The 23045-nt window shown below is 40.3% G+C and overlaps 1 protein-coding gene across 2 annotated transcripts in view; it reads left to right on the forward strand.

Annotated features, from left to right (window-relative positions):
- The first annotated feature begins 2991 nt into the window (after positions 1-2991).
- Positions 2992-23045, forward strand: part of SLF2 (SMC5-SMC6 complex localization factor 2) — a 30547-nt gene continuing 10493 nt past the window's right edge. The window contains exons 1-12 of one of the 2 annotated variants that reach the window (XM_032695005.1): positions 2992-3199; positions 8042-8085; positions 8560-9266; positions 10004-10061; positions 11277-12457; positions 15567-15649; positions 16612-16725; positions 17002-17169; positions 18985-19087; positions 20570-20645; positions 21936-22077; positions 22521-22629. In XM_032695005.1, the coding sequence (XP_032550896.1) occupies positions 3090-3199; positions 8042-8085; positions 8560-9266; positions 10004-10061; positions 11277-12457; positions 15567-15649; positions 16612-16725; positions 17002-17169; positions 18985-19087; positions 20570-20645; positions 21936-22077; positions 22521-22629 (2895 nt within the window). In that variant the 5' untranslated portion in view covers positions 2992-3089. The remainder of the gene's footprint in view (positions 3200-8041; positions 8086-8559; positions 9267-10003; positions 10062-11276; positions 12458-15566; positions 15650-16611; positions 16726-17001; positions 17170-18984; positions 19088-20569; positions 20646-21935; positions 22078-22520; positions 22630-23045) is intronic. The other variant, XM_032695006.1, reaches the window with a different exon arrangement.

Genomic DNA, 23045 nt, shown 5'->3' on the forward strand with positions numbered 1-23045 from the left:
TTTTAGTGAAAATTGGAAAATCCTGAAGTCCAGCTATGCTTTCAAAAGCCTAAAGGCAATTTCTTCACAGATTAGAAATGGTGCTTTCATTTTGCTTCCTTCATTTCTTTGACAAAAGCATGTGGGCCCAACTCAGATTCAGGGCTTTTAACTCTGTTTAGAACATTTATATTAAAATGGTAAAGATCACATGGTTGTGACTGACAAATTTCAGGTGTTAATGGATGTGGCCAAATCACAGTAGTTCATTATGATGTAGCTGCACTGTGGGCAATGCATTTCCCTGTGGATACTGCTTAAAACTTCTGCACTCTGTGATACTTCCTGCTTTTGCTTGAAAATAAAATCGTGAGTCATTCTGGAAGGCAATTAAGGAACAGATGAAATAAATAGGAAAGAATGACTCTCATGATACCTCAAGTACACTTCTGGAACTACTTGTAAAACCTTATAAAGTCTCACAGATCTATACTTTTTCAGAGTTTCTGGTTATTTGTGGGTGTTCAGACTGCATGACGAGAAGGACTAATAGAAATGAAAATCAATAGCGCGGGACTGGCAGGAGGCAAATGATTTTTCAACTCTTTTGAAGCGGAGCATGAAGTATTTTCTAACTTTTGCTTACTTTCAAGGAAATGAATTGTAAGCACTGAAATGCTCTCAAATCGTCAGGCAAAGTAAGATTCCTGCTCTCTTGGGAAGAATTGGCATCTATAGTGATTAGTGTTATTCTAATTAAAATAAGTTTAAGTATTATGATTACTTACTGATAGCTATACTTGTGTGCCCAATGAGTGCTGTAGCCTATTTATTTGAAATTAAGGCCTGCTGTAGGGCATGTATAAGTTTAAACACTGTATGTGTGTACACAACTCTCCTGCTTGAGGGAAAAAAAAACCACCCAAAACTGAAACAAGCTGATACCATTACAGCTGTTTCACCGTTTTTTTTAACTTCCCCCACTGTTCTCAATGCCCCAATACCCCGCTTTCTGCAGTAATTGTAATTCAGACACTTGCCATAGGCAGGTTATTATAAGCCAAGTCATTATTTGTGTAATCATTGGGGTTTGTATCCTTACTTCTTATGATAAAAAGCTTCACCTTGTCATCACCAATGATGCAATTGGACTTTCTGTTGAAGCTGCTCTGTATTCATCTCTTTTGTTGTCTTTTGCAAATCTTTACGACTCCAGGTCACTTAACTGTAGAAATGCCTCTAGGTCTATTGCAATTTTCCAGGGTTAAAGTATTAAACTGACAGGTAAAGCAAATGTTTATAGGACTTCAATTTCATCTGCTCCTTCAACGTGGCATAAAAATATTTTTGGAATTCCTGGCTAACACTGGGCATGAAACTTTACCACTTTATTAACAATAATTCAAATGCACACTACTGTCTTTTCAAGAAAGCAAGTCAAACTGTTCTTAATTTGTTTCTCAAGGAAGTTAGACCAAGCATAAACATGGTTTTATTGTACTGTTGTGCGTAGTGGGTCGGGAAGTGTGTTGTCAAACAGTGGGATCCACTCCTGGAAGATTCTTTACAAACATAATACTCATAGATGGTCCCTGGGCAAAGAGCATGCAGCTGAAGGCAGGACATGTGTAAGATGGGTTCAAGAAAGTAAGAAGCAAAGTGTATGTTGTGATGGCAGCCCGTGTTTTACTCTTTTGAGGATGGGTTTAAGAGATCAGATGATGAAAGCTTTTGAAAAACAGAGACTGAGGGATGGGCATGATGAAAGGGAGTGGAGTGCATAGTACAGAGCAGACTCAGACATTCAGGTGCTCAAAATGCAGTTTTGTATTTTGTCCTGTGCTTTCAGTTCTGCTACTTCTCCTTTGCAGCCTTTCCCTAGGCGAGACTACCTTGGGAAGGGTGGGGAAAGAGACATGGGATGGGTCACTCCTTTTAATTTGAGTCAGTTGTCTCCATGTGTTTCTGGATCCAAGAAAAATATTAGAAAAACAGTGGCCTTGGTCATCTCTACTCTTAGGCAAAGTGCTAAACAAAACCTCAGACAAAACAGTTTTCAGCACAAACTGTCCCACATAGCCTTCAGGGCATCTTAAATGTCTTTTCCAACCTAAACGGATCTATGATCCTGTGATTTCTTTCTGCAGACAACAGGCAGGAACTACCTTGTATCTGTGCAGCATCTGCTTGGAACTGCTAAAGCAGGTAGTGTAGAAACATTTTGACATTGCTAATTTTTACAGACTAGTTATGTGAATTACAGATAGCAGTACTGGCATTCTCTAAGCTTCCAAACCTGGTTCTTCAGGTTTCCTGGACTGAGTTTTCGTCCAAAATGTTTGCCTTGTGGTGGTGCAGGACACAGGGGGTCGCACCGAGGGTGCGTTTTCAGGGGAAGGTCCGGGCACGGAGTGAAGCTTGCACAGTGCGCTTAGGATGGGAAGGCACACGGTTTGGTGGCGATTTTGAAAAAGTTACTCCCATCCCAACTTTTTAGCCTCCCAAACATCGTCCCGCGGCTCTGGAGATGGGTGTGCAGCCTGGGTCTTCTCACGGATGCAGCGCAAGCCCCACCACCTGCAGCTCGCTGGCGGTCCATGTCCGCTTTTCTTCGTGGGACGGTTCTGGTCGTGGGCGTACCCCACCAAAGTGCCCCCAAAAGTGTCCCCAAAATTCCCCAGTTCGCGCCGGGAACCGCGAAGGGCCGGCGCGCGTCGGGCGCGCAGCGGGCGCGAAGCCTCGCGGGGAGGGGAGGGCCCGCCCCGAGCGCACCAATCAGAGAGCGGTGGCGGGGTGAGTGGCACCAGGCCAAAGCGCCAAACCACCCTTCCTCCTCTCAGCCCGCCTTCCGCCTTCCCGGTAGCCAATCACAGCCGCGCTCCGGCTCCCTCTCCCGCCCTCGGCGGCGAGTAGCCAATGGGAGGCGCGGCTCCCGCAGCCGCTCAGCCAATCAGCGGCCGAGCCTTCCCACTGAAGGAACAGCGGGCACAGCCCGTCCCGTAACCCCCGCCCGGAGGGACTGTTCGGCCCGCGGCTCCTGCGATGGTGCCGGGGGCGGCCGCACCCGCCGCTCCCCTCGCCCGTGTGGGGCCCGCCGGGCCGCCCGCGCCATGACCCGCCCGCTCGGCGAGGGGCTGCCGTCGCCGGGCCCGCCTGTCGCCATGTCCCGACGCCATGTTACGCTGGCAGCCGCGGGCAGGGAGGTGGCTCAGGACGGCAGGTACCGCAGGGGAGGGTCGTCGTCGCCGCCGCTGTCGCCGCCCCTGTCGGCGCCGCGGCTTCCGGCGCGCCTGGGACGGGTGGCAGGGGGCGTCCCGGCGGGGGTTACCGGGGCCGCCCCGGGAGCATCCCCGGGAGCCCCCCCGGCGGTCGGCGGGCGGGGTGTGAGAGCCCCGCGGTGCTCCAGCCGCGGAGGGGCCGGTGCCGCCTCATCGGTACTTGCACGTGGTGCCCGTGGTTCGTTGGCCGAAGGGAAAGGGGTCTGGCAGTGTCCAGCCGAGTTCTGGCTGGCGTCTACAGCAAACCCTTCAGGATGCTGGAGTCGCCCCACGTGTGCCCGTGTGCCCTCCCGTCTCACGCCCCGGTGCTGGCCAGCCCGTCTGTGGAGCTGAGCGGCTCCGGCGGTTCGGCTCTAACGGAGAACTTGGGGTGCCGTAGGTTCAGCTCCCAAACCCGCTCCGGCCGGGACCTGTGCCGCTAACGGTGCTGCGGGACACGACCTGCGGTGGAAGCAGTGGCAGTCGGTGACAGTTTTTAGAACCTGTCTGCTAACTAGAAATCCAAATTCAGATAAAAGAGTTGGTGAGGTTTTTTTAGAGGCCACCGAGTTAAATAACCTTTGTTTCCTACAGAATGAGACAAGTAAAAATTTTCTTATGCCGTTAGCAGCGCCTTATTTTGTTCTGATCCTCCTTTTTTTGATAGCACCTACATCTAAAGGAAAGGGAGAAGGTAAAAGTTCGGTTCGTTTTGCATCTTGTTTCTTGCCTGAGAAAGTGAAACTATGTAGTTTCGGGTTTGCTGCAGGTATCTAAAACACTGTGAGGTTTTCTGTGTGACTTTCTATTCTGAATGGTTTTGTTGTGTTTGGTTGGTTTTTTTTTTCTATTTCTTCAGTGCTTTTCAAGACCCTACATCAAAGTTACATCAAAGATATAACTTTTTGTAGTTTGTCCCTATGTTACCTGGATTTGCTTTCTCTGAGCTATTGCTAGTGTTTCCTTTTAAAAGGACAGTTTTTATCCAGTCAGAGATTAGCACTATGGGGCTGTAAAAGCTGGTTACTTCTACCAAATGCTCAGGGATTTGTCTTTAATTTAGACAAGTGAATTTCCTCCTTCCCTCTTTCATGCAGGTTGTGTCCTTAGTTTTGAAAGGCCGAAAGGTCTGTTAGGTTCCTCTCCTAGCAGTGTAGCTTTTTTCTTTGTCAGGCAAGGTCATGTATTTATGGCTTTTGCATTTTCTTGGGGGTTTTTAGTGGTCTCCTTGGTGTCTCAGTCAAGATGAGGGATTTCACAAAAATGGGGGAGTAATTCTGAAGTAGGGATAAAAGGTTTTGCTGAATTTATATATTTTACCATAAAGTGTTAACCAGAGCTGTGTAGTTGTTGATAAATATACATTAAACAACTGTGATTTTCATATTAGGTAGTAAAGAGTGAAACCCAGTAACTTCTTACTAAAACAACCTGTAAATGGTTTGTGAAGAGTCAGGACCTCATTCACATTAAAAAAAAAATCACGTTCTCTTTGTACTTTCACATGTGTGTGAAAAGCAGTTGGAAAGCCCAGTTCTTTCTCATGTTCTTCCCTGTACTGCATGTACTCCCCTGTACATGCTTTCTTTTTTCTCTTTTCACCCTTTGTTTTGTCTGAAGTTTCTAGTACACTTCCTTGACTGAGATACAATACAGAGTCCTGGTTGGACAGTTCCTATCCCTTGTACTTCCAAAAAGCAGAGTTACCAATGCAAAGGAGAAAGTATTGGTGGATAAGTACTTTCAAACCAGTAGTCTAAGGCAAATCACTCTCCATCTCTTCATTCAAATAAAACTTATCCCAGGGAAAAGGGGAGTGCTTCCATTCCCTCAGTTATGTTGTACAAGGCTTTGTATAATTATGGAATAAACAAGAGTTTTGCTACAGAGGTCTTGCATTTAGAACAAAAGACAGCTGTGTGAGGGACATAAACATTCATTCGGAATCAGTGGCTGTGGAAACAAGGACAAAGATGGTGGAAGGCCTTGGGTTTGGCTTCTTTATGACCCACCTCTGAAGGCAAGAGTAACACAAGATCCCTTGGGGTGGATTAGAGTGAAAGGACACTGAATGTCCGGTGTTTATATATATGTATACATATATATATATACACACACAAACTTTTTTTTTTTTTTTGCCAATGGTCGATGGTTTGAGGAATTAATCTTCAACTGTACAGTCTTTCATGGTTTGTCTTCCGAGATTAGGTGAAAACAAGAATCTGAAAGGTAACTGAAGATGAGATTTGCCCTGCCAGCGGTGCTTCGTATGTGGATGGGGCTTTAACTGGGCAGAAAGTTCAGTTGCTTAGTTAGGAAAATAGAAAGGATTTGGAAAGACATGCAGTGTGGAAAGCTGTGGGCACTGGATGATTTTGCAGCTTGAGAGCAGTCCGTGCAAACATCGGGTGTGTCTGAGGAATGTGAGGTGGAGACAGCTGTGTTGTGAGCAGGTGAGGTCAAGGTGGTCTAGGGCAGAAAGAGAAATTGGTCAGCAGAAGAGAATAAACCTGCATTTGAGCCTTTTGATTCTTCTGCTGAACTGAGATGTGGAGATCCTGTGTGCTGAAAATTTTGTATTATTTGAAAGTAGCTGAGCGCTGAGTGACATAAGCAGCAAGAGTTAGGCCACAAGTTGAACTCTACTTGAACTACATGGCTCTGTTGTGTGAGTGAAAAATGTATTATAGCAAAACCTGGTGCTAACACCCTGAACATTAGTGAGAGTTAGAATAGACGAAGTTAGCAGCTTAAATATTACTTAAACATTAATAAGTGGAGTGGACAGCCCATAAATTGTCGTATGTGAACAGTAACAACTGTATTACAACATGGACCACAGAATTGTCCAAAAAAGACTGAAGAGGATGTGAAGATGATCACACAGCAACCATGAGTAATGAAACAGTGAACCAGAGTGAGAAGACCCCAGACCCTAAAATCACTATTGGTCTGGACTTCCGTGAGGGATGGGGAGTTTAGATTGTAAGGGTGTAGTTGCCCAGGGATTTCCTTTTTTTGTGGCCCATCTTTTGAGGCACCAGCTCGGGCTACCAGATGACTGATTTGTGCCAGTAAACCTATCTAATGGAGTTGAGAGCCTGGTGTCAAAAATTTCCTTAACACTTTTGTAGCATGTGGGAAGAACATGCATATTTTGGCCTATGTCAAATTGAGCTGAGACAGATTGGAGGCAGCTAGTCTTTGACAAAGTAGTTTTTCTGGTCTCTTTGGTAAGCCAAAAAAACCCCAGTTTTATGCACTCACACATTCTGATTACAGGTGGCTTTTCATTGAATTACAGGATTTTTAAATATCACTTCTTGCCAGTAGCCTGATCTAAGAAGTATCAGTGCATTATAAACAGCTTTTTGTATTTCTATAGGTGCTAAAAATGCAAAAGCCATGTGAGAAAATGCAAAAGTGAAAGTTACAAGCTTAAAGAAAGATTAAAAATTAAATCCAAATTCAGTTTGTATGAGCGAGCAGTGGGTTCTTCTGGCCTAAACTTCAAAAATGGTTACTGACTCTGTGGGAACACAGGCATGTATGGATGCTTGAATATGTTAGTTTAGAATCTGGAATAAGTAAGTGTTTCCTTGGTTGTCACCGTTGCACTGTTGGAAGGTACAGAAAGGTAACAAAATAGGGAAGAAGGTCTTAAACCAATCTCTGTTCTTGCTTTCTCACATCAGTATTTTGTTTGAAGAGACACTTCCAAGACAGGCATAAGTATAACCTTGAAGTCATTAGTAAACTGTGTGGGAGAAGATGAAGATAGCGAGTTCATAGATCCTGATGTATTTTAGTGTTCAAGTTGCACATTGCTCAGAAAATCTGCCCATTTTTAGAAACAATATTCTCTAGTGGAGAAACACCTTGGAGTTCGCATGTTCCACTTGTTCTTGCCAGAGAACATACCTCTGAATTAAAGCTATTAATTGTCTTGTAGGTGGTTGTAGACTGCTGTTTCTGTCGGAAGCCAGAAAATGCTGGTGCTGGGTGCTGTGAGGGAGATCACTGACATATGTACATTGTTAAGGGACAGTGCTGGTACAAATTCCTGCTGAGCAGGCAGGTAATAGTGCATATAGGAATTTGCATCCCAGCCTGGCACCAGATGTACGAGAAAAGCAACAAGCAGTGGTGCACAAAGGCTTTTAGACCACAAGAAGAAGGTTACATGATTATGTGAGCTTTACAACTCGCAGGTAGGACTTTGTGGCACAAGAAGAAGGTTACAGGATTATTTGAGCTTTACAACTTGCAGGTAGAACTTTGTGGTTAGACCTGACTGAAACCAATAATGCATTGATGAGGGTTTGGTCACTGAGGGGAATGATGAGCCCGGCTTTATACCACTGTAAACCTTAAAAAAAAAAAAAAACCAAACAAAACCTAGTAGTAGTTATCAGCTCAAAGTGATAGCGGAGATGGGGAGGTTGTTAAATGCCATCACAAAAGGTGCTGGTGAGGTCTTGCCTGGAATACTGGATGCAGGTGAGGTCGGTCCTATTCAGGAAAACTTAGTTTAAGCTGGAAGAGTAGTTAAGACTTGTTAGGATGATAAAGAAAACAGTTTGAGTGAGGAAACTGACAGGTTGACTTCCTTAGCCAAGCAGAGCGAAGGCTAGAAGGTGAAGGAGATGATGATGCTTTTTCTGATTTATCAGCACTAAGAGCTATTGGCATTAAAAAATCTGTAGAAATAAATTACAGTATTTTAAATTTGTTAATATTTACTGTATGGGCATTTAGATATTGTTCTTTTAAAAAGATAAAATTATATTTTCTTTTCTCTTCAGAAACCAGACCATTACAGAGTTCTTCAAACCAGTTTTAAGTCAAGGTAAATATGTAGTTTTTATGTGGAATAAATTTATATGAATTTTAATTATATAAGTATGCAGAATTATAGTCCAATCTTATTCCAGATTGGTGCAGGAACATAATGAGTATAGCCTATCAAACAGGTCAAAATGTGCACATTTAATTTTTTTCCTAATAATGTAACTGAAAATGTCAATTTCCTGTTAAAATTAATTACTTTAAATAGTGATGTAATTATTATTTCAAGTTATTGTCTTGCTTAAGGTAGATTGTTTATAACAATTGAAGCTATGTTGTAGATCATGTGATTCTTTGGTATGAAATAAGTCACATGGCAATACCAAAACTGAATGATTAAGTAAATTTAATTTGGATTATGTGTGAGAGAGAGATAAAATATCAAACAATATAGTACAAGAAGGTTTGTTGTTTTGGTTTTTTTTTTTCCTCTTCCAATATTGTATTTGTGAATAAGTTGTCTTTTCTGTCTTAGACCTTGGCCGTAAAGACAGAATAGTGCTGTGTTCACCAGACAGAGGAAATGTAAAAGATGCAGGAATGGGACTGTCAGTTCTACGTGCTGAAGGTTTTGAAAGGAAAATATCTTCTCCAAAGAAGGTCAGAAGAAAAAGATGCCAGACCAAACACCAAACAAGTCCTGTGGTAGATGGCTTTCGAAAAAGAATTGAGGAAAAGGACAGTGTAAATATTTTAGAGAATGGCAGAGTATGGAAGGCATCAGGTTCATTGTACCCAAAAGCTGAGATTAAGAAACTCTTTGTTACCGCAGGGTCTCTGAACAATTTCTTGGCCAAAGAGGATAAGACTGTCAAGCCAGAACAGGAGAGAAATGAGAGTTTTCTGGGTGTAGGAAGAGCACCATTGTCTTATGGAAATAGTTGGGAAGAGAAAAATGACTGTGTGGATCTAGCAGACACTAGCTCAGACTCTGATAAATGTGTTTCACCACCAGAAGCTGATGCTCGAAAAGCCTGCGCTAGAAATACTGGCACTGTGAGCACCACATCTCTGTGCCAAAGCCCAGGTTTCCCCTTGAAATTGCCCTGCTCTCCTACTGATTCTGCATTTAGGTTGTCATTGGAAGCTCCCCGCAGAGAAAGGGAACAGAAGAAACAGGAACTGAACCACTCTAAGCCACATCCTGTAAAACCATTCTCAGGAACAAGTGTATTGCATCAGGTGTGTTTAAAAGGGTCATTAAAGGTTGAAATCACTGACCCATTGTGCATGTGAAGTTTTAATTTTTTTTTTAATTTTTTTTTTTTTTAAGTTTGCAGTGTAGGAGCAGATTCTTGGTGCTGCCTTTTTCAGATGTAACAAAAGTTCATGTTCTTTTGCTGTGCTGTTTTAAGTTTTAGGTCGTTCTTGGGTAAGCCAGTTCTTACTCATTTTACAATAAAGGAAAAATCCTAGTTTAAAAACAGGGAAGCTATTCTGGGCTAGATGTAAACGTGGAAATGCAATAGAAATTGTAACTTGAAATTGTATTTTGTAGAAAAAAAACGCCTTTATCTTAAATGCCTTATAACCTTGTGTTTTCTTACAGTGTAGCTTAGGGGACAGACTGGCAAGTTTCTACTATTCAGAAGATGCAGTTAATAGCAGTTCAGATTTATGCATTTAAGCCACAGTATTTAGAAAGAGATGGGAATGGTCCTATTAAGAATGTAGTATTTCATTACAGGTTGAGTTATGTTTTAATCTGAAGAAAATACATACAATTTGGGTTGAGTTCTTTATTTGAGATTTTTGCAGCTTTGTTTTACATTTGTCTTGAAATGAGGTCTATTAATGTATTTCTGGGGATATGTGGAACTATGTCTGTGCTGGATTCAACACTTGGCTCGAGATGTCAGCATCCTAGTTTTAAAAAGCATGCAATTAACTTTTTTTCCTTCCTCTGTCTTTATTTTTAGGGAAATGGGTGTCCTTTAGGAAAAATACCATGTTTTAGCTCAAGGGAGACTGCCTCAGGTATGAGCAGTGCTGTTAATATGGAATTAATTAAACAATCAGATTCATCGCTTAGTGTATCTTTTTAATGGCTTTTTTTTCTTGAAGTTATGTTTTCTGTTTTATCTCACTAAAAAAAAATAATTACTGCTGTATGGTCAGTGTTATTTCTAATATGGCAAGTTTGAAGTGATTTAAAAGTAATTTGTGATTTTAGTGTAAAAAGATAATTTGTAGCTTAATTAGAAATCATGATATTTCGTTCTCTTAAAACCTTAATCTCAGATTATTTTTATGGTTTCTCTTGCATTTTGGATAATCCACATTTACTGTGGTGGTTAATAAATTTTGCTTAATCCAAAAAGAACGTTCTTGTTGAACAAATCACTGAAGTTTAGCTGGTATTCTTGTTGCTTTTGTCCCTTTTAACTGCATCATTTTGTTCAGGAGATAGATCTGAATCTAAAAAGCTCACGTGAGTAGAAGCTTGAGGTAGATCAGTAGGATAAAATTTAAAAAAAAAAAAAAAAAAGAAGAGTCTATAGCTGTGGAAACCCACCAGACTCTTTGCTGCTCTGCATCACTTTCCACTTGCAGAAGCACTTGGCCAGCAGTGCCAAAATTGAGTTGGGAAGTTCTCAGCCACATCAGCTTCATGAAGTAGCTCTCTGTGATGTGTCCAGGTGCTGGTGCCAGCTTGAGACAGGAAACAGGAAAGCATGATGAGGAAGGTGGGCTCTGATTCCACAGAACCATAGTCTAAAACCAGATTTCTTCGTATTCTGAATGCTTTTTTTTTTTTTTTTATGCCCACGGTTAAAATTATTGAAGTATTTCCAAAATACTTTTCATGCTGCTTGTTATTTATATCTATAATATGGAACTTTATTCCAGTCCCATATTTTAACTGGGCTATTGTCTCTTTCCAAAGACTGATTGATTCCAGTGTTTCTATGCTGGCTACTGAGCTACTTTATAATAAACAGATTTAAATTAATTTCCAAATTAGTTACAGTAGTAGCATTACAGTATCAACTAAGTCTTAATTGTGGTCCATTGTATTCAATCAGAATGGAAGTTTTGTAGTTTCTGATAAAAATTTCAGTCCTAGTTGACTTAAAAACAGAAGTTAGTTCTTTAAAGGGTAAGCTGTTATGCATTTGATTTTTTTTTATTATTATTTTTATTTTTAAACATGACAACTGTGTTTTACTTTTTTTCTCAAACACTTCATAGATGACCCATCTCAACCAAAGCTAAAGCAGGTTTTAAAAAAACATGAGGCATCTTCTCCACATGCATTTAGAACATCATCTGAGATGACCTCTGGTTTGCCCAAAAGCCCAGCTATTCCTTCACACTGCCTTCCAGCTAAGGTGTCTTCTGGGACATCCAAACAAAGAGACTCTCCTGGGAAAAGAAAACAAACTGCCATGAGTGTGGACGAAGACAGTTCAGATCAATCTGACGTATCGAGTTTGAATGACTCTGCTTTTAGTAGATCATCTTCAAAATGCAAGAATAGGAGGACTGACTTTGTAAAACATATCCTTTTAAAGTCTACTCATGATGATGTTATGCAACTGAGGGATGTTGCTGCCCTGTCTAGACATGATTCTACTCTTTCAAAGGAACACCTTAACTCGAGCGAGGAAAAGGAGAAAAATAATTGCTCTACTGTAGGTTTGCCATCTTCATATTCTGCACACAGTCCTAATAAAAATAACCATATTTCTGTTGTGGATACCAAAGAGAATCAATTGCAGCTGGCTAACTCGTGTTTTCTCTTGGAAAAGTCCCTTCCTTTTTCTCAGGAAAAAAGTACTGTGTTGCCTTCTCTCCACTGCTTAACACAAACAAAGAGTGTGAAATCTCCTCTCAAGATTGCTGGCTTATCTCAGGTACTGGATGCTTCTAAGAAAGAGCAGGATGGGAAAAAACCAGAAAGACATGAACACAATAAAGCACACATAAACAGTATTCAATACAGCAACAGTTTTTCAAAACCAAAACACAGGACTTTAGGAAGTGCTTCTGATTCTTATACAATGGAAGTATCTGGGGAACTTGCACCCTCAGAGGAGACTGGTATCAATGTTCCCCTTTCATTGCCTTTGAGAGAATGTTGCAAGGACAGCAGCCATACCTCTTCACAATCCTCAGGAGAGTTAAAAGTTGAAAACACCTCTACAGACAAGTCCAAGCTGAATGGAAAATCACAAAGCGGCTTTGATAGTGAAGATGAGATTTTGGAATCCGTTCTAGATTATGATGATGATGATGATGATGATGAAGAAGAAGCATTCATGCCACTGCAAAAAGTTCTCTGCTCAAGTCTCAAGCCACAGATAGGGACCCCAGAAGAATCTTGTGACAGTTTTTCTCAGGACACTGTGACTCCATTACTGAAGCTTCATGTAAGTGTCTATAACCCAAAAAAGCATGTTCTCTTAAGTATTCTTTTATGGGTGTTATTTGCAAGAAAAATAATATAGATTTTAGCACAGTGCAAGGCCCAGTGAGTGCTAAATTGTTACCTTGTGTTTCAAAGTTTAAGAGAATGAAATTTTACATAGTAAGTATCCACCAAAACACAGAGGCCCTGTTGACTGAAATCTCATACTCAAAAATCAGTCATCTGCAACCTCACTTGTTCCAGCTGATATAGACAGACAACAACTTGTTCAGCTGTTCTAGAGAACTAATTTCTGCTATTCAGCTCAGTTTTATAAACACATAACAATTTACTCCAACATCTATGTCCAGTTGTCTTCTAGTACCTATTCCACTACCATCCACAAACCATGACTATTTACTCAATTTTTGTAACAGACAGAGACATATTGTTGTAGAATCAAATAGTCAAGTTTTTGTCTTAAGTGGTGTCAGTAGAACCCCTTGGTAATAACTGTCAGAATGTGTATGACTGATTGATAACAGTTATTTTACATGAATTTTAATCAAAAATCTATTCTACACTGACACTTGGCCACCTCTTGGTGATTCTCATTATGCCCATTAAAGCTACAGCCAAGTGGAATGAGATAGCAGATAATCAGCTTTGTTTTGTTACCTTTTTATATGGTTTTCCCGCTTACTCATAATGCACGAAAATTCAGAATTATTTGCCTGTAAAACTGGTTGCTTGGCTTAAGGGTCCTATACTGTACAGTTACAATGTAGTCGGAGCAGGGATGTGCTTGTTACTGTGCTTGTCCTTGGAATGTCTGAAGGATTGTGCAGCCAGATGTAGACATTGAGAGATCTGTGTGCTAGACTCCAGTCATATATCCTTGACACAGTCAGATTTGTGTACAAGTAAGTGTGATGTTTTCTTTCAGGTTGTATTTCATGGAAATTGGAAGTATTTCAGAAAGGATTTCAAAAAGCTGAATGACTTCTGCTCATAAGGGATAAATGAAGTGTTTTTCAATCCCTGTGTACAGGATATTACAGTGATGAATTGATATGTGTTTTTAAAAATTAGGTCATTTGTTCAATCAGAGCTTGTCAAATAAGTAGTGATTTTGAAGTTTTATTGTAAAATAATTTTTTAGTAAGGAAGGTCCTGCAGTAGGTCTTAGTTTGTGGCATTCCTGATAGCTGGTACAGCTTGGAAATGGCTGCATTTAAACAAAGGGATTTTGTACTGAGCCTGGCTCGGTTGGAGTTAATTTTCTTTGCCACAGCTGTATGGTGCTGTGTGTTTCAGACAAAACTGGTGTTGGTAAGAGACCAGTCTTCTACCTATTGTGGAGCAGTACTTGCACAGCATCAAGGCTTTCTCTTCCTCCCACACTGTCCCCATAGAGTAGACAAAAAGTTGGAAGGGAACAGGGCCTGGGAAGCAGACCCAGATGACCAAAGGGATATTTTCCATGCCAGGTAGTGTCGTGCTCTGTAATCAAAACCAAGCAGGGGGAGTTGGTCTGGCATGTAGCCATTACTCAACCTAGCTGGGCATCCTTCTGCTTGTGAGAGCTACTGAGTGACTGCCTTTGAATCACTTTTTCTTTTCCCCCTTATTCCTTATTAAACTGTTGTTATCTTGACCGATGTGTTCCCTTGCCTTTGTTCTTCTTATTCACTGCCCAACATGAGTGGATGGGGAAATGAAGAAGCTGTGTGGTGCTTAGCTGCTGGCTGGGGTCAGCCCACCACTAGTTCCTGCAGTGGAAAACGAACAGCAGAATACCTGTAAAAATATTCTCTTCCCTCTCTCCTTCTCCTCATGTTTTTCGGTCTCTGGAATGGTTTATTTGTTGACTGAGTTACTGTCTCCATGGGCAGACGTTGAAGAGCCATAATTATTTTATCTGTCCTGATTCATTATGCAAGAGTGTTATAGATCAGACTTCTGTGGTTACATACATATTCCACAACCTTAGCCAACGTGTCTACGTAATTAATGGTTAAGCCTGATAAACAGATGCAGCCTAGATCAAATGTCTGTGGCATGTGTATGTGACCACAACATTTGGCCTGGCCTACATAATTGATTTCCAAGTAAGACAAAGCAGTTAGAAATTGTCCCAACATTTTCCTGACCATGGTTTTTGCATGTACTAACATTCTTCTCTTGTGTTGTGTGAAGGGGCGTATGTCCACATTGGAATAAAGTTTTGATTCCTCACTTGTTCAACTGTTCAACTGTTTAACCAGATATAAAATGTGGGAAAGCTGAAGACTTCTTACCTTAATATTTCCCACACTAAGTCATGCTGCTTGTTACATTTGAAAGGTATCTCTGAAGAGCAAGGTGGTGTCAGAGGGGCTGTGCTTGTCCAAAGACCATAATCATGGCCATAAAAGATTTAAAATCTGTGTCTGCTACAAGCTGAATAAAAGACTGACCACTGAAAAACAAGCCACTAGCAAAATTAGCTAAGACTTTGCATGTTGTTTGGTTTGTGGTTTTGTTTGTTTGTTTGTTTGTTGTTGTTTTGTTTTGTTTTTTCTTATTCTAATTATTAGCTTCTTAATTTCAGTTTTTATTAGGATTTTAATTGGAAGTTTTGTTCTATCTGATGGTTTTAGAGGTAGTTTGACAAACACTGGTACTTTGCCCTCCAGGGACTCTGAAACTAAGAAAAGGTCCTGAATTATTTTTTGAGTTTCTTGTCTTGTGCACAAGAATGGGGATTCCCAGGGTCTCAGTGGCTGACAATAATAAAGTTGTGGGGTCAAAGGCTTCTGATGCTAATGCTCTTTGTGAAGGTTAGCTGGAGGTCAGCCCCAGAGATGCAGATTTTTGCTTTGCTGTTCAGATCTATTGTGAAGAGTAGTCATTTCTAAATTAGTCACTGAGAGAGATTTGACCATTATGTAAAATTGTCAGGGGACTGAGAAACCTAACCTGTTAATCATCCTGTTTTGCAGGGTTTCCTTTGGGTTTTTATCTGCATGTAAAATATCATTGAAGTTGGAAGAGGTTTCTATTTTCATTGTGTTTATTGTCTAATACAGTATTATGAATGAATTGATAGCTTGTGGTATTTTTTAAATTTCTTACTATTTCATTTACAGCTTTCTAAGACTCCTCCTGTGACCAAGGTGTCGTATGTGAACAGCTTAGAAAACCTCTTGAAGGAAAAAGAAGAATCTAGGAGGTTTGTTTCTTAAAGCTGGTTTGAAAAATTTGGGATGGTGTTGTAGAAGCTTAGATTTACCTCATCTCCCCAAAACTGATGGAGTTTGATTAGCAACAAGCTAAGCTCTGCCTGCTGATGGTACCAACATACATCTGACAGGATCTACAAGTGTGGCTTAACTCTAAAAGCTGAATGACAGGCTCCTTCCAAGCAATAAGGAGTGATTTGTGATGCATCTGCCTACCCTTGAAGAGCCAGACTAAATTTACTGATGCCTTCGTTGTAGGTCACTGAGCCAGCTAGCAGCTGCTGGTCAGGCATGAAATAGGAATATTTATGTAGACTGACTGTATTAGTTTCATCAAAGGTATTTGTAGCTCAGTTTTGGTTCCCAAAGTTGTGTAGACTATTGGTGTCTGAGTAGGCTACACAGGTCAGTGAACAGAACTAATGAGTGTTCTTGCAAGAGATCTTTTGGGTAGGAAGTGAAAAATGGTTTATGTGCTAATGGCAAGTGGTGGTGATAGGTATGTGTGTGTGATTAGCTGTTTTGATTAAAGAATCTGACCCTTGTAACTATGGGCTGACTGACTTTGGAGTAATGGATACTCCTATAACTAATACTGTTTAACAAATAAAATATTTGTTTGGTATTTAAAAAAAAATTAAAAATTCAGCCACGAGATTGAAAATTTTGTGCAATTACAAAAAAATTTATCAGAAGTTGGTTGAGTGTATTCGTCTCTGACAAACTAGTGATTGGTTGCACTGTTGGAAATTCATTAGGTTTTGGGAAACATTCGCTTTGTGCCTTGGAATAGCAAGATACTTGGTTTTTACACAGATGCAGTGTCTCAAGTGCTTTTGTCATGTGTAACTGGCTACTGACTCCTGGGTTCACATTCAGAGCTTGGATTTTGTTCTCTTCTGTTGCAAATACTAAATGGTGACGATGTGCTCTGCTGCTACTGTTATTTCAGGGTAGATGAACTAGAAAAGCGGTTACAGGAAGACATAGAAAGAGAAGACAGTGTTTCTGATGGAGAAAATGAGGAGAATGCCAGTGGAGATGAAGATCTCTCGGAAGAACACAGGTCCTTCCAACTCCAAAACCAATTAAATCTAGTTCTTTGCTTTTCTAGCTTATTTTTTCCAAACCTCTCTTTATTTGCAATAGTTGTTGTTAATATGTTTAATGTGAACCATTTTTATGTCTTTTGGGGTTGAGTGGGTTTCCCTGGGTGTTACTGTATTTTTAACAATTCAGCTTTCACGTAAGACTGATGTGTTCAACATCTGCAAATAATTGTCTCAAGCAGTGAATAGCTTCTCAGTATTTGAATTAACAAAAGCAATTTTCAATTTTACAGGGCGTTTACGAAGAGATTTTCAGTAGTAGTCAATGCCATACCTGACTACCACCCCGGAGAAGATATATTTGATTTATCAGCTTCTGGGCAAATCTTCAATCAACATAACCTTGACTTGAGGAATTTTTACCTCATCCCTCAAAATCCTGTAGAAAAGCTGCTTCTTAAGTAAGGATATCCTCTTTACTTTGTTGTGTTTACTCATACAATTTTCTTCGGTGTTAGCAGTTTTAAGATAAAATAGTATCTTTGCATATAAATGTGCTCTGTCTTACTAAGTAGGCAAGACTAACTTCCTTTCCCTGGAATTTTCCTTGCTCGGTTAGCTTTACAGAACAGTAAATTGTAACTTGAAGCTTCCTTCCTTCCTCCTCTGCAATTGTTGAAAAAACCTCTTACGTGAGACGTAAAGAAACAAAGAGCTGTTCTGGCCTCTTCCATATTTCTGCTGCATTGGGCTATCATTGATAACCTGACCAGCTTGTGAAAGATAAATGCAGAAGTGAAATGTTTAAATGAACACAAGCTTAACTATCCCCAGATAGAAAGAGGACCTTTGTGGTGAACTGATTTGTGACCTTCTAGTGTCACACTGTGTCTGCTGAAAGACTTTTGGTGCTTCTGTCCTGGAAGGGCCTGGGACTTGAGGCTTCACCTAATGAGGATTGCAGAGAGTCATGATCTCTGACACCTGCTAGACTCAGTCACTCACAGGCAATCCGTGTGTCTGTGTGTATATAAACAAGTGCTATGCAACTCATAGGCATTTCTGTTCTATGTTTACAAGGCTGTCAGACTATAAATAGCTGGACAAATTCTTGCCTAATGCCACAAGTGTAAATCCTGAAAAATTCTGGTTATTTCAGTTGGTATTTGATTGCAAACATGTATCAGTGGAACTGAGAGAATTCTCTTACTCTTAAAGGATTTCATATACATGTGTATGTGCAGTTGTGGGTGTGAAGAGGAGGAGGATGACTTCTCATCTCTTGAGGAAGTGATGTTTGTGATACACTCCTTTGGCTTCAGGCCTTTCTATTAATATGTTTTGGAGATCACAAGGATATAAGCTTCAAAAGTATCTTGTAAATCAGTGACTGGAGGAATGAGAATTAAACTAATCATCCCTTGCAGAAGGCAAATATGATTTAATTGCTTATGCATTCTGTCCAGTTGGCACAGCTGGCACGTACTGGCTGCCCAGTTGGCACATGGAGGTCTTCCCAGTCATACAGGTAGAGGGTGTATGTAGGAGTTAGGACACAGATCTCTCAACAGAGTTACCTGATTTAGTAGATACAGAGAATAGAGGAAACTAAAGAAGGGTGTGTGGGAAACTGGATATCATTAATTCAGCTGCTTTTTACATACCTGGCTCCCTAAGGAAGACTAAAACTAAAATAATTCAGTGATAGCAATTACATACTTTCTGTTCTTCTAACAGCTTTTTTTTGCACCTCACAAATTTGCCCAGTAAGATTAGGCTGTTTGATTTTAATTGCCTTCAGACTCTTTAAGAGTATTTTAAAAACAATGTTTTTTCTCTTTTCTTCTGAAAGTGTTGGTAGAGGTCATTGGACAGTTAAAAGTCTTATTCACTGGCCTCAGTGAGCATAACAGCCTGTCTGTGCAGTCAGGCATAGTGGTTCACAGTACAGTAGTGTAAATCAATGATTATTTGAAACTTTTATTCTCTAATGATATAAATGTTTCCAAACTGCATGTTATGGCATTCTGGAGAAAAAGATAGTTGTTCTAAATGACATTTGTAAATTTGATTGCTATTACAAATCAAGGTTTCATTACTATAGCATTTTATATAGGTAATAGCATGTGAATAACATTTGGTTTGGATATTCAGATCTTTCTTTGCTGTTGATGATGATCTGAGGGGTGGGGAAGTTCTTATGCTTTTGTGAAAGTAATGATTCAACTACTAATTGATTTTTATCCTCTTTCCTCACCCCCATCTTTCTCTTACAGTTCTGGTATAAAGCAGCAGCTTTATTTAGCTGTTGGTGGTTTTTTAAGTTCTTCTTACAGTTGTATATTGTGTCCCATACCAATTCTGAAATGGCTTTTCCAGGTAAGTCTATGCTATTCATGCAGTTGTACCCTGTGCATGTATAATATATTTCCTGGAAGCCAGGTGTAGCAGGAATAATCAGAAAAGTTTGTGAATCTGTTCCATTAGGTTAACAACTTCTAAATCAAGAAGTCTTTTTTTTTTCCTTTTTTTTTTTTTCCCCCCTGGGTTCTGATTTGTTCTCCGGTCTCGAATACTTTGATTGTCACTGGGGGTAAAATACTAGAGATAGCTTTTTCTCCACACTTTGAGTGAATGCAGAGCTGCATGTCCCTGTCCATGTTCATATATGCTACTGCATTTGAAAAGGACACAGTACATGCTAGGTGAGGAGACATTTCAGGATATTAATAGTGTGGGCCAAATCACAAGCTAATGTTAATTGTATTTCCTTCCACCCTTTGAAAAAAAATACATGCTGCAATATGGAAAAGTACCATTTCTGCATATCACCTTCTAAATCATCAGCGATACCTGCATTGTCAGATAATCTTCCCTTGGAAAAGGTACCTTATGGCTCAGGAAAAAGCCTGGAGTCATTCTCAAAGGAAATGTGGTAGCTGTCTCCTAGCTAGATGTCTGTATCTGAATCCCCAGGAATTTACAAAGTGCTGTTACTCACAAAAATGCTTCTCTCAATCTCCATTCTATTATTACTTACCATGTTCTAACTGTACTTGAAACAAAAAAAGAAAGCTGGACCACCTTTGAAATTGCAGCCTGGGTCTGTTGACTGGCTTTCTACATTTGCCAAAAGGGAAACATTTTGGTGTTCCACGTCCTTTCCTCCAGCCAGTAAAAAATTGCCTTGCCCCCACTCTGTGAGCCCTGTTGTTCCTCTAATGAGGAGGAAGTGTGAGCCAATTCAGATCACTTACAGAGGAGGAAACTGTCCAGCACTTGGGGGAGAAAAAGAAGTTTTGCTGGGCTAGTGAAGTGCTCCAGGAAACCTGAACTGTACTTCATAGTCATGTTTTTGTTGTTAAGAGTTCTGTGAAAAACTACGAATTCATTGTTTCAGTTTAGTATTCCATATGTTCAACTTGCCTGTGACTGGAAAAGGGTGTAGTTAAGTCCGTTGCCTCCACTCCTGATCAGGAAGTTCAGTTTGATCACAGATGCAAATGGGTTCCAGAGGAATCTGTGATACTTTCCATTCTTTTAACCCTCAGAACTTTCTCATGAACTAACATGGGGTTACAGCATTCCGATATGGTAAATAGTTATTTTTAAAGTGTTCATAGCATCTTTGCACTGCTTGAAATAATCAGTATTCAGATATTCTGTTCTCCTTGGTATATCTTGCTTTAGAGGCTTTGGGGTTGTTTTTTGGGGGTTAGATATTTTTTTAATCTGTTACTGTTTCTTATTTTTTCTGCCAAGGAGTCGTATGTTGTTTTTGGTTTTGGGGATTTTTTAAAATTAAAACTAATGCCATCATGCAGCTTCGTTTTTCATGTGTTGTTTTTTTTCTCTCCACAGATGATGTCTATTCATCCTGACCATTGTGTTTCCACTCAGATTTTAGACAGATTGATGGAGCTAACACTAAAAAGCTGTAAGTATTTGAAGGGTGGAAAAGTGGCCACCTAAACGAAGGCATTTCTCCACTCAAGTTTAGAAAAGTATTGGTGAGAAAGTAAAAGGTTCTAGTTCTATTCTGTGATTCTGGCATGAATGTAGGCTCTTCTCTTACTTACCTAATGCACAAATACTGGGGGTTGGTCTCGACTGAGTGTGCACAAGCCAAACCACAGTGTGTGGTCCTGGCACGTACCTGCAAAGCAGTGCATCCAGTACAGAGCCTTTTAAATTCATGTCTGGTATTTCACAAATAGAACTGACCTGAAGAGAAGCCCAAGCCTGCTCAAAAGTTTGCGCTCCTTTCCTTCTTTTACTTTGGAAGATGCAGACACTCACAGCTTAAGGACTACAAGATGTTTTTCACATTGTCATACCCAGTGTGTGTGTAGCACTGCATGGTTTACTTTCCAGATAAATGGCAAAAGTGAAGAGAATCATACACCTGCACAAAAACACTTAGAAGGATCTCCTTCAGCTCATACTGCTGCTGGTGTCGTGTGTATTTGCCTGCCTTCATGTGTACTCTTGAATACTTCTCCACTACAAGTTCCTTTGTACATCCCCTGTGTCTTCACTCAGATCCATCAAAAGTCACATTCATTTAAGGCTACCAGTTAATGTTGTTAAAGTAACATGGTTCTCTTGAAGTATTTGCTCAGGCCTCTCCAAATTGGACCCCATGTTTTAATTCTTGTTTAAAATGAGACTGTGAGCTGGTATGAGAGGGAATGTAGACTCCTTTATTTTGTGCCTTCCTGGCATTAGGCTTGTTTCTGAATGAACAGTTCAAGATGATGAATGAACATTCAAAGAATTAAGACTGGGAGAGATCCTTGTTTAGCACTTTGTTCCAGAAGCCTTGCCTATTTTCAAATCTTACTTAGCTTCCTTCCAGTCCCCCTATGATAACTCCCTCTTACCTTTACTTATACAGAACAGTAATTTATGTATTCTCTTAGAAATAAAATTGCCACCTTGCTTGTTCTGCTGTTCGTGATGAAAGAGAGCTGCGATGGAAGGGTGGAACTTGGAAGTAATCGAACTGTTATGTAGTCAAGATGTTTCTCTAGTGTAAAATACTGTGTTAGACTTTTTTCACCCTTTCCTTGCTCTGAACATAAGCGTATTGTTCAATATACTGACTCTTCTGAGATCAGAGCTGGTAGAACTGATGCAGGTTGCTGGACTTATTTGTTTCCCTTGAAAGGAACTAGTGCTCAGAACTAAATTTAAAACTAATTCATTCCGTGTCTTTTATTTGTAGCTTCCATCAGTGATGAACACTCTAAACTGTGGATTCCTTCAATAGCAGATATATCAGTTGTTTTTGTCAATATGGGCGTTGAGTTTAGATCTCTCTTTCCATTGCAACATCTGCAGCCCAACTTTAACAAGCATGATATTTTGTAAGTGTTTTCCTTTTGATATTTATTGCTTATATCCTTTGAAAGCAAATCTTGTGCTTAGAATGTAAAAGAACCTTAGAGGGTCCTTCTTTATTTCCCCTCCCTTCCATCAAGGCAAACTTTTAAGTTCTCAGCTCAGGTCTTAGTAGAAGTAAATAATCCAGAACTTCAAACCTAAGTAAGGGTTCAGCAAACCAGAGCAGAGTCCTTTGTCCTGCATCTTCCTAGTGGAGGTTTACAGGAATGTTGCTTAGGTAGCTGAGCAGCATTGTAAGTAATTGGCTACAAATTGAGTTAGACGGGTGTGCTCTGTAACTGACCATTGTTTTGATTTGAAGGCATTTTGAACCATGCAGGGGTTTTTTTCTTCAGTTTGGTGTAAATAGGCCTTTATGAGCTCTTAAATTGTTCATTTATTGCTCAGATTGTGTCTCTTTTATTAGAAGTCAGGTGCAAGAAGCAGTGAGTCAACAACAGCCAAGAGAAGACCTAGCCTCTGCCAGTCCAGCCTTCTCCAGTCTACTTGAAAACAATTTAATTAACGTGATTAAGGTAAAAAAACCCAGGTTTTTGTGAGTTTGATTTCTTTTTTTTGTGTGTGTGTTTTCTTTTGAGAGGGAGGATGGGGTTTGCAATCTAGTCCTGAACATGTTTTGTGAGTAGATGCTGTCCTGAGGTTTCAGCTTCATGTTCAGCAGAGTTTATTGCAGGCTTGTTGGAAACTTCAGTTTCCTGACTTCCATTGACTTCACTCACAGCTGCACAGTTTTGCTGCCTCCCTTTTCCAGCTGTGGCACTTTATCAAACATCTTGGCTCTCTCATATAGAAGAAACTATTCATTTCTGTGTTCCAGTGGAAGTGGGAAGAGGAGTTGATGCTGGCTCATATTTTTTATGTTGCCTCAGTGTGTTAATGCAGCTCTCAGGGTTATGTGGTTGGTCCCTGTGCAGTGCATGAGAAATGAGGT

Source organism: Chiroxiphia lanceolata, chromosome 8 (genome assembly GCF_009829145.1).
Source record: "Chiroxiphia lanceolata isolate bChiLan1 chromosome 8, bChiLan1.pri, whole genome shotgun sequence".
Lineage (NCBI taxonomy): Eukaryota > Metazoa > Chordata > Aves > Passeriformes > Pipridae > Chiroxiphia > Chiroxiphia lanceolata.